The sequence below is a fragment of the Apodemus sylvaticus genome, chromosome X, assembly GCF_947179515.1.
Source record: "Apodemus sylvaticus chromosome X, mApoSyl1.1, whole genome shotgun sequence".
Lineage (NCBI taxonomy): Eukaryota > Metazoa > Chordata > Mammalia > Rodentia > Muridae > Apodemus > Apodemus sylvaticus.
Window position 1 is genome coordinate 10,809,118 of NC_067495.1, and position 15,559 is coordinate 10,824,676.

Consider the following 15,559-nt stretch of genomic DNA (forward strand, 5'->3'; position numbering starts at 1 on the left):
AATACTTGTTAGGCCATTGAGATAGTATTAAAGATAATTAACAGAAATGAAAGGCTGGGTGGCTGCTGTTGCCAGGTCACCACCCACCTTCTTCTTTTCCCCCACTTCTTTTCTATTTGAATGTGTAAGTTAAGTCATGCCCTACTGAGAGTAATTTTCTATCTTAAGGATGACCGGGACCAAGAAGAACATCACTTTAATAATGATATGATTCTTAGACTTCCCAGGAAGGTGACTCAGGAAGAACTGCAATCTGATGATAGTCATTGTGCAGCCCAGAAATACTGCCATCCTCATCACTCATGCCAAAAGCACAATCTGTGAGATGCCCTGTCACTTGTCTCTGAGATGTCTGTAGAGTCTCAGCTCCAGCGGGACCCATTCCTGTTGCTGTTGCTGTTGTGACCATTTCTTATTTTCCATGGTGGTTTTTGTGTGTGTGTGTGTGTGTGTGTGTGTGTGTGTGTGTGTGTGTGTGTATAATCTGTGTTAGTCAATGTACAACAGTCACAAAGAACATATAGAATAGCCTCCAGGCTGTTATCATTCTGGCCTCATAAGTGTTATAGAACCACTTATTGCATTGCTTCATCTAGCTATCCTTACCTGCAAGCTCCAGCCACAGCATCCCTTGCCCCTTTTCTGCTTCCCACCCTCCTTAGTTTCTCACTCCTCCACTTTTCTGGGCAGCCCTTGAGGTTGAACTTACCTCCAGCACTTAGACAGTGGCTGCCTGATGGAGGCAGTGTAATCATCTTCTAGTCACTAACAGGGATTAGCACATCAGCTTACCACTGGGAAAAGTATTAATTACGCCTCCCTTCCATGAAACTGCTTTTTAATATGTGTATTCGGTTGTTATTTTATGCAATGATATTTTTATTAGTTTTTCAACTTAGCATGAAAATGAGTGGGTTTCCTTATGGCATTTCCATACATGTAAATTATATATTCTTCTAATTCATCCCTACCTTTCCCTGGCCTACCCATCTCACCATCTTTGTTTGTTTGTTTGTTTCTTTTGTTCTACCTGCACCTCCCCTTTGTTTTTCGAGACAGGATCTCCTCTATGTATGTAGCTGTCCTAGAACTCTCTCTGTACACCAGTCTTTCCTCAAACGCACAGATAGCTACCTTCCTTTGCCTCCTAAGTGCTGGGATTAAAGGCATGCACTACGACTGCCCAGCTCATTTTTATGCAAACAAACCACCTCACAATCATTCATGATAGGAAAACTTACACTTTAAATTCAGACAACAGTGCATGTTGTGCCTCTTATATAACCTGGAGACATTCCAACAGGAACAAAATCCAGGAGAGGAGATTGGGTGGCCTTATTATTTCCCTGGGCTCAGCTGTCTGTTTACTTTCCTCTTGGCTTTCTCATTTAAATATGCTGGTATTGATAGAAAACATCTGCATAGATTAAATCCACATGTTGAAATATAGAAAAAACACCACACAGTTGAAACCATACCTGACTATTTTTAAAAATTATTTGTGGTACAAATTATAGGCAAATTAAGTAAAAGTGTCTAACTGTAGACCTAGCCCATACAGTTCTAATTACACTCCTGAAATAGTCACTGAATAGGTCATCACTATACATTTTTGAATGTTACTTTAATCAAATTTACCTTGTCCAGGCTTCCTCTACCTTGGCTCTTTTGACATTTCGGGCTGAAATTGTTTGGCTACAAGGTTGCCCTGTACATTGTAGGATAAATATATCAACATATCTAGTATCAATCAGTTAGATGCCAGTAGTATCTAGCCCCTTCTTATAACAACTAAACGTGTGCCCTCTGAGTGGTGAACAGTCTTGATGATAATCACTGTTCTAGACCCCTCATAACCACTTTTGGTTTATAGTACCATAGTCAGCCTGAGATCTTCCAGACCTTAATAATGTAAAGCAGAGTGCCTCAGCCTTTCTTTTGAATGCCAATTATCTGGAGATATTACTAATATTACATATTCTGATTGTTTTATGTAATGAGGTCAGAGGTTAGACATGAGCAAGTGTTTTTCTTTTCTTTTCCTTTCTTTTCTTTTCCTTTCTTTTCTTTTCCTTTCTTTCTTTTCCTTTCTTTCTTTTCCTTTCTTTCTTTCCCTTTCTTCCTTTCTTTCTTCCTTTCTTTCTTCCTTCCTTCCTTCCTTCCTTCCTTCCTTCCTTCCTTCCTTTCTTCCTTTCTTTCTTTCTTTCTTTCTTTCTTTCTTTCTTTCTTTCTTTCTTTCTTTCTTTCTTTCTTTCTTTCTTTCTTTCTTTTGGTTTTTCGAGACAGGGTTTCTCTGTGTAGACCCAGCTGTCCTGGAACTCACTCTCTCGACCAGGTTGGCCTTGTACTCAGAAATCTGCCTGCCTCTGCCTCCCAAGTGCTGGGATTAAAGGCATGCGGCGAGCAAGTGTCTTTCTGAGCAAGTCCTCATCTGATACTATGGGTCCAAGGTCTACACTTTGAGTAGCTTGAGTGAGGGCATAAAAATGATTCAGTCCTTCATGGCATCAAGTATTTCTCTGCATAGTATTCTCAGAGGGCTATGTTTGGTCCCTTGATGTCTTGGGATTTGGGGTTGAACACAGACAAGTCTTCTTTTTGTTTCTTCCAGGCTGTTGCTTCGAATCCCACTCTACTCCTTCAGCATGGTCCTAGTGGATAAACATGGCATGGATAAAGAACGTTACGTCTCCCTAGTGACACCAATGGCACTCTTTAACCTCATTGACACTTTCCCGCTGAGAAAAGAAGAGATGGTCCTGCAGGCTGAGATGGGCCAAACTTGCCACACCTGATGGATGGGCTGTTACATTCCTGGCAGTGCCTCATCTCTTATTGCATACTACAGTGCCTGTGGGATGGCCTTAAAAATACCCTTGTTGTACAGATTTTCATTTGTAATTTTTAAAGTCTATTTTATTATGTGCTTTCTTTGCTCTTACACATTGGCACAATACTTTTTTTAAACTTTGAAACATTTTTAAAAAAACATACAAATATATCTATTCTAACTCTCCCTTTAGTCCATTGCTGCTGATGAAATTAGAAGCTACAGCCACGCCCATGCTCTCAGCATATTATTTAGTGGGAAGCATGTTTTCCTTTTCTTTTATTGTTTATATAAGTCTTTTGTTAATAAAATATTTTGAAGCAAACTTACTAAAACTCACCTTTCAAAAGTAATCAAGCACCAGGCTGCTTTGCTGCGCATGATCACTAGTTTTCAAGCCATGATTCTTTGCTTATCTTAAGAAAAGGAAGCTGTAATCCTGTCCAAGGAATCAACCAAGATGAGAGAGCTACATTCCCACGTGGAAGAATAGCGAATTGAAAATAGTCAGACAAAGCTACATGATGTCCATGCTGAAATTGTATGGAGTTTTCCCCCAATGTAATACAAAAACTATTTGCAAATCACTTCCCTTTTATGAGGCACTATAAGTAATCCAGAGAGGTTTAAAGTATGAAAGGGGATGCACAGAGATTACAGGTAAGTACTGTTCTATTTTTTTAAATCACAAGTTGAATGATGTATGGAGCCCTGGAACCAATCATTCCTGAGTTTATGAATGAAAAAGCATGATGGGCCAGTAGGACTGAATTCTTTACTGCACCCCATGCAGAGAGGCTGAGATTCACATCAGATCCCTTTTCAGAGAGGTCAGCTTTACTTATGGGACCTGCATTTGCATTTTTAAATGGCTGAGCCTAGAAAATCACACCTTGGCATTTAATAAACAATTAGATTGTCCTCCTAGTCAAATATTTCTAAACATTTTTGGTATCACTTTGGCCTATAATCTATTCTTAGACAAAATAGGGAAATTATAGTAAGTTCAAGTTCCAACATGTAGTGCCTTAAAACAGGAGGTAGGGTGAACAATATTCTCATCGAAGTTTAGACAGAGTAAACGCCAACCTTTAAATAGATTTACATTCTATGTAGAAAAATTTACTGTTTTCCTCTTTTATAGTAAAAACCACTCTTTAACTACTGCTTCATTCATATGTATCAGATTAAAGGAAAAAACACAAATGGAGGAGGAATGTCAAGTGATAATAACCTTTACAAACTACCCTGTGCCCACGGGATAATAGCACTAAAGGAATTTACCTAATTCATTCAAAGCACTCTTTCTTGTCACTTTGAATTATTGGAGCACTTTGACCCCCACCCAAAATACACAGATTAGTTGAAGATAAATGGATGTATGAATGACCTGTGACGTTTCAAAATTAAATACTTTATAGGAAAGCACGGGGAAACACTTCAAAATTATCAATTGCTATCTCTAGAATACAGGTTTCTCCATTAACAGTTCACAAGTGTTTTTTTTTTTTTATACACTTTTTGAACTCCTTGAAAGAAACAGCTAGAACAAGGGAGTTAGATCAGATCAATTGGTAAACTTGAGTATCTGAGTTCAACTTTCAGCATCTATGCAGAGGCACAATTCTTAACCTCTATTTTCCATATGCAGGGATACTTATCTACATGTATACAATAACATACACCATGAATCTACAAACACACCCACCCCTTACATTTAGTTGTCACATGTTATCTCATGTACATATGTTGTGTGTGTGTGAGAGAGAGACAGAGACGGAGACAGAAACAGAGACAGAGAGGTAAAGGACACATAGATACACTCTTGAGCATATGTGTTCAGGAAAACAACTAGAAAGTTAAATGAGCTGGTCAAATAGAAAACAGCATCTGCTTAGTGGATGACAGCTGAAATCCCAATTCAATTCCTTAAAGTTAGCAGCCTGTTTAGAAACTGTCATGACTCACAGACCACACCTGCTGTCTCAGCAATCAATGTGAAAGGCAAACAGTTTGTTTGCAGAATCTGGGTCACCCCATCTGGCTATGATTTTTCTGACTTCTTCATCCTTTAAAGTAAAAAGACTACACATTTTATATCTTCATTTAAGCCTCCTCTCACCTCTAACCCCACATAGGTATGATAATTTGCCCTTAAGTAAAGGCCCCAAATCTGATTTTTGGCATCTTATAAGTGATGACTATCTTCTAGTTTGCCTATCTTTTGATAGTCCTTAATCTTTTGAGAAGCTGTATTTTTTTTATCCAAATATGGTGATTTTCTATAGGAGACTAGTTAAATGGGAGTTTGTTTTTTTTTTTTAACCTTTATCAGAAAGTTAGTGAACAGTGAACTTAGGATGTGGAGAAACTCAGTAATTGCCACAGAACTACAGATTTGACCACTACAAACCTCAGCTATTGGATTTGAACATAGACTGCTGGATAATGGAGAAGAAAGGCAATAAAGTCATTCAAAGCTTGTTGGACAAAGTCCAGGGTGTAGCTATTCAGATTGGTCCTTTATTATTGCAATTACATTACTCCTGAGGTTAGTGGCCTAAAGCAATTATCGCTTTATTATCTCACAATTTCTGTGGGCTAGAGTTTTTATAGGAGACTTAGCTTGCCAAGTCTGTATTGAAATCTGTAATGAAGCTGCAGTCACTTTGTCTGCTGTGGCAGTCTTAAGACTTGGCTGGGCTGGGGGATCGACTTCCATGGTGGATATCACATGACTGATTTTTGGAAGGTACCTCTTATCTTGCCCACATTGACTTCATTACAAAATGTATGTTATCTCAGAACACAACAGTTGGATTCTTCTAGTGGAAATTAGTCATATGATCAAAATAGAGGCTTTCCATGAACAAGGAAAGAACTACACATTACAAAGGTGTACTGGTAGGTTTGGTGTGTCCACTTGACACAGGCTGGAGTTACCACAGGGAAAGGAGCTTCAGTTGAGGAAATGCCTCCATGAGATGCAGCTGTGGGGCATTTTCTCAATTAGCGATCAAGGGGAAAGGGTCCATTTTGGGTGGTGTCATCCCTGGGCTGGTTGTCTTGGGTTCTATAAGAGAGGAATCTGAGCAAGCTAGGGGAAGCAAGCCAGTAATTAACATCCCTCCAGGGCCTCTGCATTAGCTCTGCTTCCTGACCTGCTTGAGTCTTGACTTCCTTTAGTGATGAACAGCAATGTGGAAATGTAAGCTGAATAAACCCTTTCCTCCCCAACTTGGTCATGATGTTTGTGCAGGAATAGAAACCCTGACTAAGACAAATTGGTACCAGGAGTGTGGTATTCCTTTGACAATCTGACCATGTTTTGGGGAGGACTGTGGAAGGACTTTGGAACTTTGGGCTAGAAGATCCACTTGGTGTTAAGAGCTCTATGGGATGCTGTGTAAGAGCTTGGCAGGTAATGTTGAGAACAGTGCAGAAGATGGACTGCCTGGCTTGTGAAATTTCAAAGGGAAGATTAAAGACTCGTATTCTGTGGTTTTGGCTAGCTGGGGCTGAAGAATCAGCTGTGAATTAACAAGATACCAGAACTACTAAAGCAAAAACTTTGCATTACTGGGGACTATTAATGCTGTTTAGCTGGAGGTTAGAAACTAGTGGTGATTAAAAAGAGACCAGCGTCATTGAGGTGAAATCTTCTGGGAAGTGTTTTCTAAGAGCATAGTTGGTGTGTTCTAGAGATAGCCAAGGTTGTACCTTGTGCTGTGACTGGACTTGCTAATGTGTAAGAGTCACTCAGGTGGTACTGGTTTTGAAGGCATGAAGGGGTCATGAACTGCAGCTGTGGCTCAGCACCGTGAGAGGCTGCAGAAGGTCATTGGTGAAGTTGCGACATTAGTTGCAATTGATGACACAGGACTGAGGGGTCATACAAAGGAGTCAAGGCTTGGCACCATGAAGAGAGCCTATGAGAGGCTATTGGTGAAGCCTAGTTATAGGGGAAGACAGCAGTGTTTTGGAGATGACAGTACCATGAGATGACCACCAAGAACAGCAGCAGCAGTTGAGTACAGGCAGCTGGAGCCTAGAAGACAAGGTATGTCCTATAACAGGCAGAGCTGGAGAAGTGACCCAAGCCCTCAGAGGAGCCCAGAACATCATGAGTGGATCCCAGACATTGGACAGTTGGAGTTTGATTTTACTTTTGATTATGACTGTGCCCTGAGATCTTTCCCTTTTAAAGGAAGAAACTATTCTAGTGGAGCCCACAGTTAAGAGAATTTTAATTGTAAAAAGACTGCATTTTAAAAGAGAGTGGATAATTTAAAGTGATTGAAATTTTAATATGTTAGAATTTGCAAAGACTGTGGGACTTTTAAAGTTATTTAGATCTTGGAGATGAATAAAAAGTAAGGGTTGAGGCTTAATAGTGATGTGTTTCTGTGTCAAGATGACAAGGGGTCAATTGTACTGGCTGGTTTTGTGTGTCAACTTGACACAGGCAGGAGTTATCACAGAGAAAATCACTTCAGTTGAGGAAATGCCTCCATGAGATTCAGCTGGCCGGGCATTTTCTCAATTAGTGATCAAGGGAGGAGGGCCCCTTGTGGGTGGTGCCATTCCTGGGCTGGTAGTCATGGGTTCTATAAGAAAGCAGGCTGAGCAAGCCAGGGAAAGCAAGCCGGTAAGAAACATCCCTCCATGGCCCCTGCATCAGTTCCTGCTTCCTGACCTGCTTGAGTTCCAGTCCTGACTTCCTTTGGTGATGAACAGCAATGTGGAAATATAAGCTGAATAAACCATTTCCTCCCCAACTTGCTTCTTAGTCATGATGTTTGTGTAGTAATAGAAATCCTGACTAAGACAAAAGGTATGTGTAAAATTGGGATGGACTTGCTATTAACTTTCAAACTTTAACGTTTAGAAAGAAGGACACCTGTAGTATTCAAATCCTCTTGTAGACAACAATTATAATCCCTGAAAACCACATTTTATAAAATAATTTGAGTGCACTGGAGTTCAATCAAAAGCAAGCAGAGAATAGAGGAACTCTTGAACTTAAAGAATGCAAGTGTAGAGTTAAAGATCCTGCTCAGTGGTAGAACATTTATTGAGCATGTGCAAGGCTGTGGGTTCAATCCTCAGCATCACTACCAAGAAAGAAAATAAAAGCACATTGTAGTAAGCTCACTTGGTGTTTCACCAGATGACCCTTCCATTTACTGAGTGTTCTCACTGGTACTCCAACAGTAGTTTGAAATCTTAAGTGGGTTGAGTAATTAGAAGATGGAGAGATGGGGTAGCCAGTTATGTTCAGAATTTAAATGAAGATAGAAAAATAGAATAGTCCATGAATAAGGAGGGCCCAAGCCTGAATATAAATGCCACTCATATCCTGAAGTGACTCTTAAGGTATGCAAGCAAATAGTGAGACACCAAATAGATAAGGTTGGGGGGGGGGGAATGATGGCTCAAAGAAGTCAGTACAGAATCCAGGAGTTGTTCATTGTTGAAAGACACAGACCCTTGAGGACATCGGTACAGGGAGAAAGTTTCTGAACAGAACACCAATAGCGTATGCTCTAAGAGCAAGAATTGACAAATGGGACCTCATAAAATTACAAAGTTTTTGTAAGGCAAAGGACACCATCAAGAGGACAAATCGGCAACCAACAAATTGGGAAAAGATCTTCACCAATCCTACATCAGATAGAGGGTTAATATCCAATATATATAAAGAACTCAAGAAGTTAGACTCCAAAAAACCAAACAACCCTATTAAAAAATGGGGGTACAGAGTTAAACAAAGAATTCTCACCTGAAGAACTTCGGATGGCGGAGAAGCATCTTAAAAAATGCTCAACTTCATTAGTCATTAGGGAAATGCAAATCAAAACAACCCTAAGATTTCATCTTACACCAGTCAGAATGGCTAAGATTAAAAATTCAGGAGACAGCAGGTGTTGGAGAGGGTGTGGAGAAAGAGGAACACTCCTCCACTGCTGGTGGGGTTGCAAATTGGTACAACCACTCTGGAAATCAGTCTGGCGGTTCCTCAGAAAACTGGGCACCTCACTTCCAGAAGATCCTGCTATACCACTCCTGGGCATATACCCAGAAGACTCCCCACCATGTAATAAGGATACATGTTCTACTATGTTCATAGCAGCCCTATTTATAATTGCCAGATGCTGGAAAGAACCCAGGTATCCCTCAACAGAAGAGTGGATGCAAAAAATGTGGTATATCTACACAATGGAGTACTATTCAGCCATTAGAAACAATGAACTCATGAAATTCTTAGGCAAATGGATGGAGCTAGAGAATATCATACTAAGTGAGGTAACCCAGACTCAAAAGGTGAATCATGGTATGCACTCACTAATAAGTGGATATTAACCTAGAAAACTGGAATACCCAAAACAATCCACACATCAAATGAGGTACAAGAAGAAAGGAGGAGTGGCCCCTGGTTCTGGAAAGACTCAGTGAAACAGTATTCAGCAAAACCAGAACGGGGAAGTGGGAAGGGGTGGATGGGAGGACAGGGGTAGAGAAGGGGCTTACGGGACTTTCGGGGAGTGGGGGGGCTAGAAAAGGGGAAATCATTTGAAATGTAAATAAATTATATCGAATAAAAAAAAAGAAAAAAAGAAAAAGAAAAAAAAAAGAAAAAAAAGAAAAAAAAAAGAAAGACACAGAGTTCAAAGTTTATTTCAAGTCAAGTAAAAGTGGTTCGGTGAACAGATTAGGCATGCACTGAAAATCAATGTCCATCCCCCAAAAGTAAAGACTAAGCCTGGGATTGAAACAAAATATATAAAAACAATGTATAAAAATATAACTTGAAACAAAATAGATAAAATAATGCCTGCAACCAAGCTTACACAATGCCTGTAGGGATGAAATCAGAAAATCTTTACTTTATAACACTTTTGAGAAAGGTGAAGTATGCTTTCAAAACAAGAATGTAAAATGAGAGACAGTTAACATTTTAACTTTAATTTATAAGACTCTTTGATGTCTGGCTTCAAAGATGGAGGTTGTGGAGTTCATGTGTGGCTTCATAGGTGACACTATGGCAAGAGGGTTTAAATCATTTTTAGCAATGCTTGAAATCCCTTTTAAGTATATTATATCCAACTTTACACAGAGATTTGGGGAGGGACGGAGCTTAAAAATTCAATTGTAAGCCGGGCGGTGGTGGCGCACGCCTGTAATCCCAGCACTCTGGGAGGCAGAGGCAGGCGGATTTCTGAGTTCGAGGCCAGCCTGGTCTACAGAGTGAGTTCCAGGACAGCCAGGGCTATACAGAGAAACCCTGTCTCGAAAAAATCCAAATCAAAAAAAAAAAAAAAAAAAAAAAGAATTCAATTGTAAAATCAGGTATGCCAGTGAAAGAAGGAAATCTCTGAAAGGCTCATGTATCATACCTGCTCGTGGTCACCATTAACTGTCCTCGGAGAACTGGTATTCAAAAGTCTGTCTACTCAAATAAAATCTAGTTATGTTAGATGGGGGCATGTATCACTCCTGTACATTTATAGAAGTACTGTTTATCTCGCAATATAAATGAATATATAAGAGTAGGAAGGGGAGGAGGGGAGGAGGAGGGGAAGAGAAGGAGGAGAGAGGAGAAGAAAATCTGCACTTATTTTGTTTGAAGTATCAGAAGAAAAATTGGCTTCTAAGACTACACAACAGTGTGCACACAGTTCTGTAGTGGTGAAGATACATTGGAAAGAAATTTGGAACAAAACTTTGAATTTCCCCCATCAAAACTGGGAAGACTGGAAAAATCTATCCCTAGTAGCTAGATGTTCTGCAGAGATTCATAGTGAAAGAGAAAATTCCTCCAAATTTGGTGTGTCTGTTCCTGTTCTCTGTATCTCTTGACACCTATTACACCCTTCAGTAAATTGATCATAAATGGATAGCATGCCTGTGTGAACTCTTTTAAACTGTCAAAACATCTAAACTCTTAACAGTGCACACATAGTGAAAATGCATCAGAAACTATGAACATTTCCTCTTCAAATTTTCTTGCTTTTTTCTAACCATCATTAGAAGTGTGATTTAAAGCAAAAGAAATATAGCAGCACTCTAAGTGTTGCCACAGAGAGAGGTGGGCACAAGACCTACAACCCCTTGACCTAGAAATCATCTCAATACCTTTTTATGTTAACATTAGGTGCTCATTGGAATGACTCAAGATGCTTGGAAATCTACTGATGCCCAGGGATGACAATATCATATACTAAAGGCAGACAGCACATCCATATACAAAACTTCCAATGGAATGTTCATGTGTAGCCTGTGGTGGGAACCACTGTTTGGGGTGAAGTGAGATGGATGCTGGATAGGACTGCTGCTTAGCCCACATGGGGAATTTTTACTTCTCTCTCTCTCTTTTTTAGAACACTGGAAAGGGAGAAAATGTTAGGTGGCAGCAATATAGACTTCTGAAAGCACTGAGTTCCAAGACTCTCTAGAAAAAAGCTTCTTGCAATTTGATCATCCTATTTGTTGTTGGTCCCTGAACCACTTGTTATAGGTCATCAAGATAAGATCGGTCTGTAAGCTGTCTAAGCAGGTAAAGGAGCATTTCACCAAGTCCAATAACCAGAGAGTTTAATCATGTGTTCTCACAGGTTGAAAGGAGAGGAATGATTCTTGTAAGTTATCTTTTAACTTACACAGCTATGCCTTGGCATATCAATGACCTGCCCAGTATATAAGTATATAATTTATATTTATAAATATAAATTATATTTATAAGTAAATACAATTTTTAAAAACTGCAAAATTGATGGAGCTTGTCTCAGAGCACATATTAGAAATATCAATAAATATTACATTGTTCAACTGGAAGTTTTGATAGAAAAGCTTTCTTTTTATTAAATTATTTTATTTATTTACCTTCTAAATGTTGACCTGCCCTTCCCAGTCCCTCCTCCCAGATTTCTTCACCCATCACCCCTCCTCTGAGAGGATGCTCCCCCACCCACTCACCTACCCCTACCTCTTCCCCATCCCCTAGTATCCCTCTTCCCTGGGGGATCAAGTCTCTACAGGATTAGGCACATTCTCTCTCACTGAGGTCATACAAGGCAGTCCTCTCATACATATGTGCCAGGGACCACAGACCAGCCCATGTATGCTCTTTGGTTATGGCTTAGTCTCTGGGAGCTCTGAGGGGTCCTGGTTATTTGATACTGTTGTTCTTCCTATGGGGTTGCCATCCCCTTCAGCTCCTTCAATCCTTCTCCTAACTCTTCCTTAGGGATCCTCAACTTCAGTCCAATGCTTGGCCATATCTGCATCTGTCTCAGTCAGCTACAAGTATAGTGTCTCTAAGGACAGACATGTTGGTCTTCTTTCTGTCTGCAAGCACAACATAGCATCAATAATAGTGTCAGGATTTGCTGCCTGCACATGCGATGGATCCCAAGTTTGGCCAGTCACTGGATGGAATTACTAGTCATCTGGGCTGCTCTCTTATTTCTCCCCATACCTGATCTTGCCACCCTTTTCCCTTCCCCCTCCCCTCTCTCACACAGTCTCCCCTCTGCCTCCCATGATTATTTTGTTCACTTTCTAAGTGGAATTGAAACATACTCAAGAGGCCCTTCCTTCTTCCTAACCTTCATGAATGCAGGCAAATGGATGGAACTAGAAAATACCATCCGGAGTAAGGTAACCCAGACCAAAATGAACATACATGGTATATACTTACTGATAAGTGGATATTATTCCAAAAGCTCAGACTACTGACGATACAACCCCACAGACAATATGAAGTAGTATTCCATTGTGTAAATGAACCACATTTTCTGTATCTATTCTTTGGTTGAGGGACATCTGCATTGTTTCCAGGTTCTGGGTATTACAAATAAGGCTGCTATGAACATAGTGGAGCACGTGTCCTTGTGGTGTGGTGGAGCATCTTTTGGGTATATGCCCAGGAGTGTATGACTAGGACTTGATCTGACCAGGGATGGCATCGGGGGCAATGAATGAATGAAGACATGACAGATACGCAGACACACACAGAAAAGCTTGCATCAGGTGGAATGTGCTTACTCTGATGGAGGCACCTACTACTCCACAGTTCAGAAGCTCAGCATGTTCATTATGCATAGCACAGGAGAAGGAGTTAGCCAGTCTCCTTAGCAAAACAGTCTTCAGTTTTAGTCATTTGAGAGGAGGAAGCTGCAATGGCTAGTTTTTGCACAGACTGCTCAATCATTCAAAAACACCCATACTTGTACATAGTGTGAGCATTCACACTCAGACCAGAGGAAAGTTTGCTGTCCCTCTGAGTATTATCTGCAGAAGGCTTTGCCCACTACCTTGGAAGCATTGGAGTCCTTGACATGATTGTAGCTATGCCAAACAATCCATGTTGTTCACTCAGGATTTCATCTGTTTTTTTTTTATTCGATATATTTTTTATTTACATTTCAAATGATTTCCCCTTTTCTAGCCCCCCACTCCCCGAAAGTCCCATAAGCCCCCTTTTCTCCCCCTGTCCTCCCACCCACCCCTTCCCACTTCCCCGATCTAGTTTTGCCCTATACTTCTTCACTGAGTCTTTCTAGAACAAGGGGCCACTCCTCCTTTCTTCTTGTACCTCATTTGATGTGTGGATTATGTTTTGGGTATGCCAGTTTTCTAGGTTAATATCCACTTATTAGTGAGTGCATACGATGATTCATCTTTTGAGTCTGGGTTACCTCACTTAGTATGATGTTTTCTAGCTCCATTTGCCTAAGAATTTCATGAATTCATTGTTTCTAATGGCTGAATAGTACTCCATTGTGAAGATATACCACATTTTTTGCATCCACTCTTCTGTTGAGGGATACCTGGGTTCTTTCCAGCATCTGGCAATTATAAATAGGGCTGCTATGAACATAGTAGAGCATGTATCCTTATTACATGGTGGGGAATCCTCTGGGTATATGCCCAGGAGTGGTATAGCAGGATCTTCTGGAAGTGAGGTGCCCAGTTTTCGGAGGAACCTCCAGATTGCTTTACAGAGTGGTTGTACCAATTTGCAGCCCCACCAGCAGTGGAGGAGTGTTCCTCTTTCTCCACATCCTCTACAACACCTGCTGTCTCCTGAATTTTTAATCTTAGCCATTCTGACTGGCTTAAGGTGAACTCTCAGGGTTGTTTTGATTTGCATTTCCCTAATGACTAATGAAGTTGAGCATTTTTTAAGATGCTTCTCCGCCATCCGAAGTTCTTCAGGTGAGAATTCCCTGTTTAACTCTGTACCCCATTTTTTAATAGGGTTGTTTGGTTTTCTGGAGTCTAACTTCTTAAGTTCTTTATATATATTGGATATTAGCCCTCTATCTGATGTAGGATTGGTGAAGATCTTTTCCCAATTTGTTGGTTGCCAATTTGTCCTTTTGATGGTGTCCTTTGCCGTACAGAAACTTTGTAATTTTATGAGGTCCCATTTGTCAATTCATGATCTTAGAGCATATGCTATTGGTGTTCTGTTCAGAAATTTTCTCCATGTACCAATGTCCTCAAGGGTCTTCCCCAGTTTCTTTTCTATTAGCTTCAGAGTATCTGGCTTTATGTGGAGGTCCTTGATCCATTTGTATTTGAGCTTAGTACAAGGCGATAAAGATGGATCAATTCGCATTCTTCTGCATGCTGACCTCCAGTTGAACCAGCACCATTTGTTGAAAAGGTTATCTTTTTTCCATTGGATGTTTTCAGCCCCTTTGTCGAGGATCAAGTGGCCATAGGTGTGTGGGTTCATTTCTGGATCTTCAATCCTGTTCCATTGATCTGCCTGCCTGTCACTGTACCAATACCATGCAGTTTTTAACACTATTGCTCTGTAGTATTGCTTGAGGTCAGCGATACTGATTCCCCCAGAATTTCTTTTGTTGCTGAGAATAGTTTTAGCTATCCTGGGTTTTTTGTTATTCCAGATGAATTTGTTAATTGCTTTTTCTAACTCTGTGAAGAATTGAGTTGGGATTTTGATGGGTATTGCATTGAATCTGTATATTGCTTTTGGCAAAATGGCCATTTTAACTATATTGATTCTACCGATCCATGAGCATGGGAGGTTTTCCCATTTTTTGAGGTCTTCTTCCATTTCTTTCTTCAGAGTCTTGAAGTTCTTGTCATACAGATCTTTCACATGTTTGGTAAGATTCACCCCAAGATACTTTATACTGTTTGTGGCTATTGTGAAGGGGGTCATTTCCCTAATTTTTTTCTCAGCCTGCTTATCCTTTGAGTATAGGAAGGCCACTGATTTGCTTGAGTTGATTTTATAACCTGCCACTTTGCTGAAGTTGTTTATCAGCTGTAGGAGTTCTCTAGTGGAGTTTATTGGGTCACTTAGGTAGACTATCATGTCATCTTCAAATAATGATAGTTTGACTTCTTCCTTTCCAATTTGTATCCCTTTGACCTCCTTATGTTGTCGAATTGCCCAAGCTAGTACCTCAAGTACAATATTGAAAAGATAAGGAGAGAGGGGGCAGCCCTGTCTAGTCCCTGATTTTAGTGGGATTGCTTCAAGTTTCTCTCCATTTAGTTTGATGCTGGCTACTGGTTTGCTGTATATTGCTTTTTACTATGTTTAGGTATGGGCCTTGAATTCCCGTTCTTTCCAAGACTTTAAGCATGAAAGGATGCTGAATTTTGTCAAATGCTTTTTCAGCATCCAATGAAATGACCATGTGGTTTTTTTCTTTGAATTTGTTTATGTAGTGGATTGCATTGATG

The 15,559-nt window shown here is 40.2% G+C and overlaps 1 protein-coding gene across 2 annotated transcripts in view; it reads left to right on the top strand.

Moving 5' to 3' along the window:
* Srpx (sushi repeat containing protein X-linked) overlaps positions 1–3,155 on the top strand; it is an 82,280-nt gene extending 79,125 nt beyond the window's left edge. For both annotated transcript variants that reach the window (XM_052171406.1, XM_052171407.1), the window contains one exon: positions 2,612–3,155. In XM_052171406.1, coding sequence (XP_052027366.1) covers positions 2,612–2,795 — 184 coding nt within the window. In that variant the 3' untranslated portion in view covers positions 2,796–3,155. The remainder of the gene's footprint in view (positions 1–2,611) is intronic.
* Positions 3,156–15,559: the final 12,404 nt, after the last annotated feature.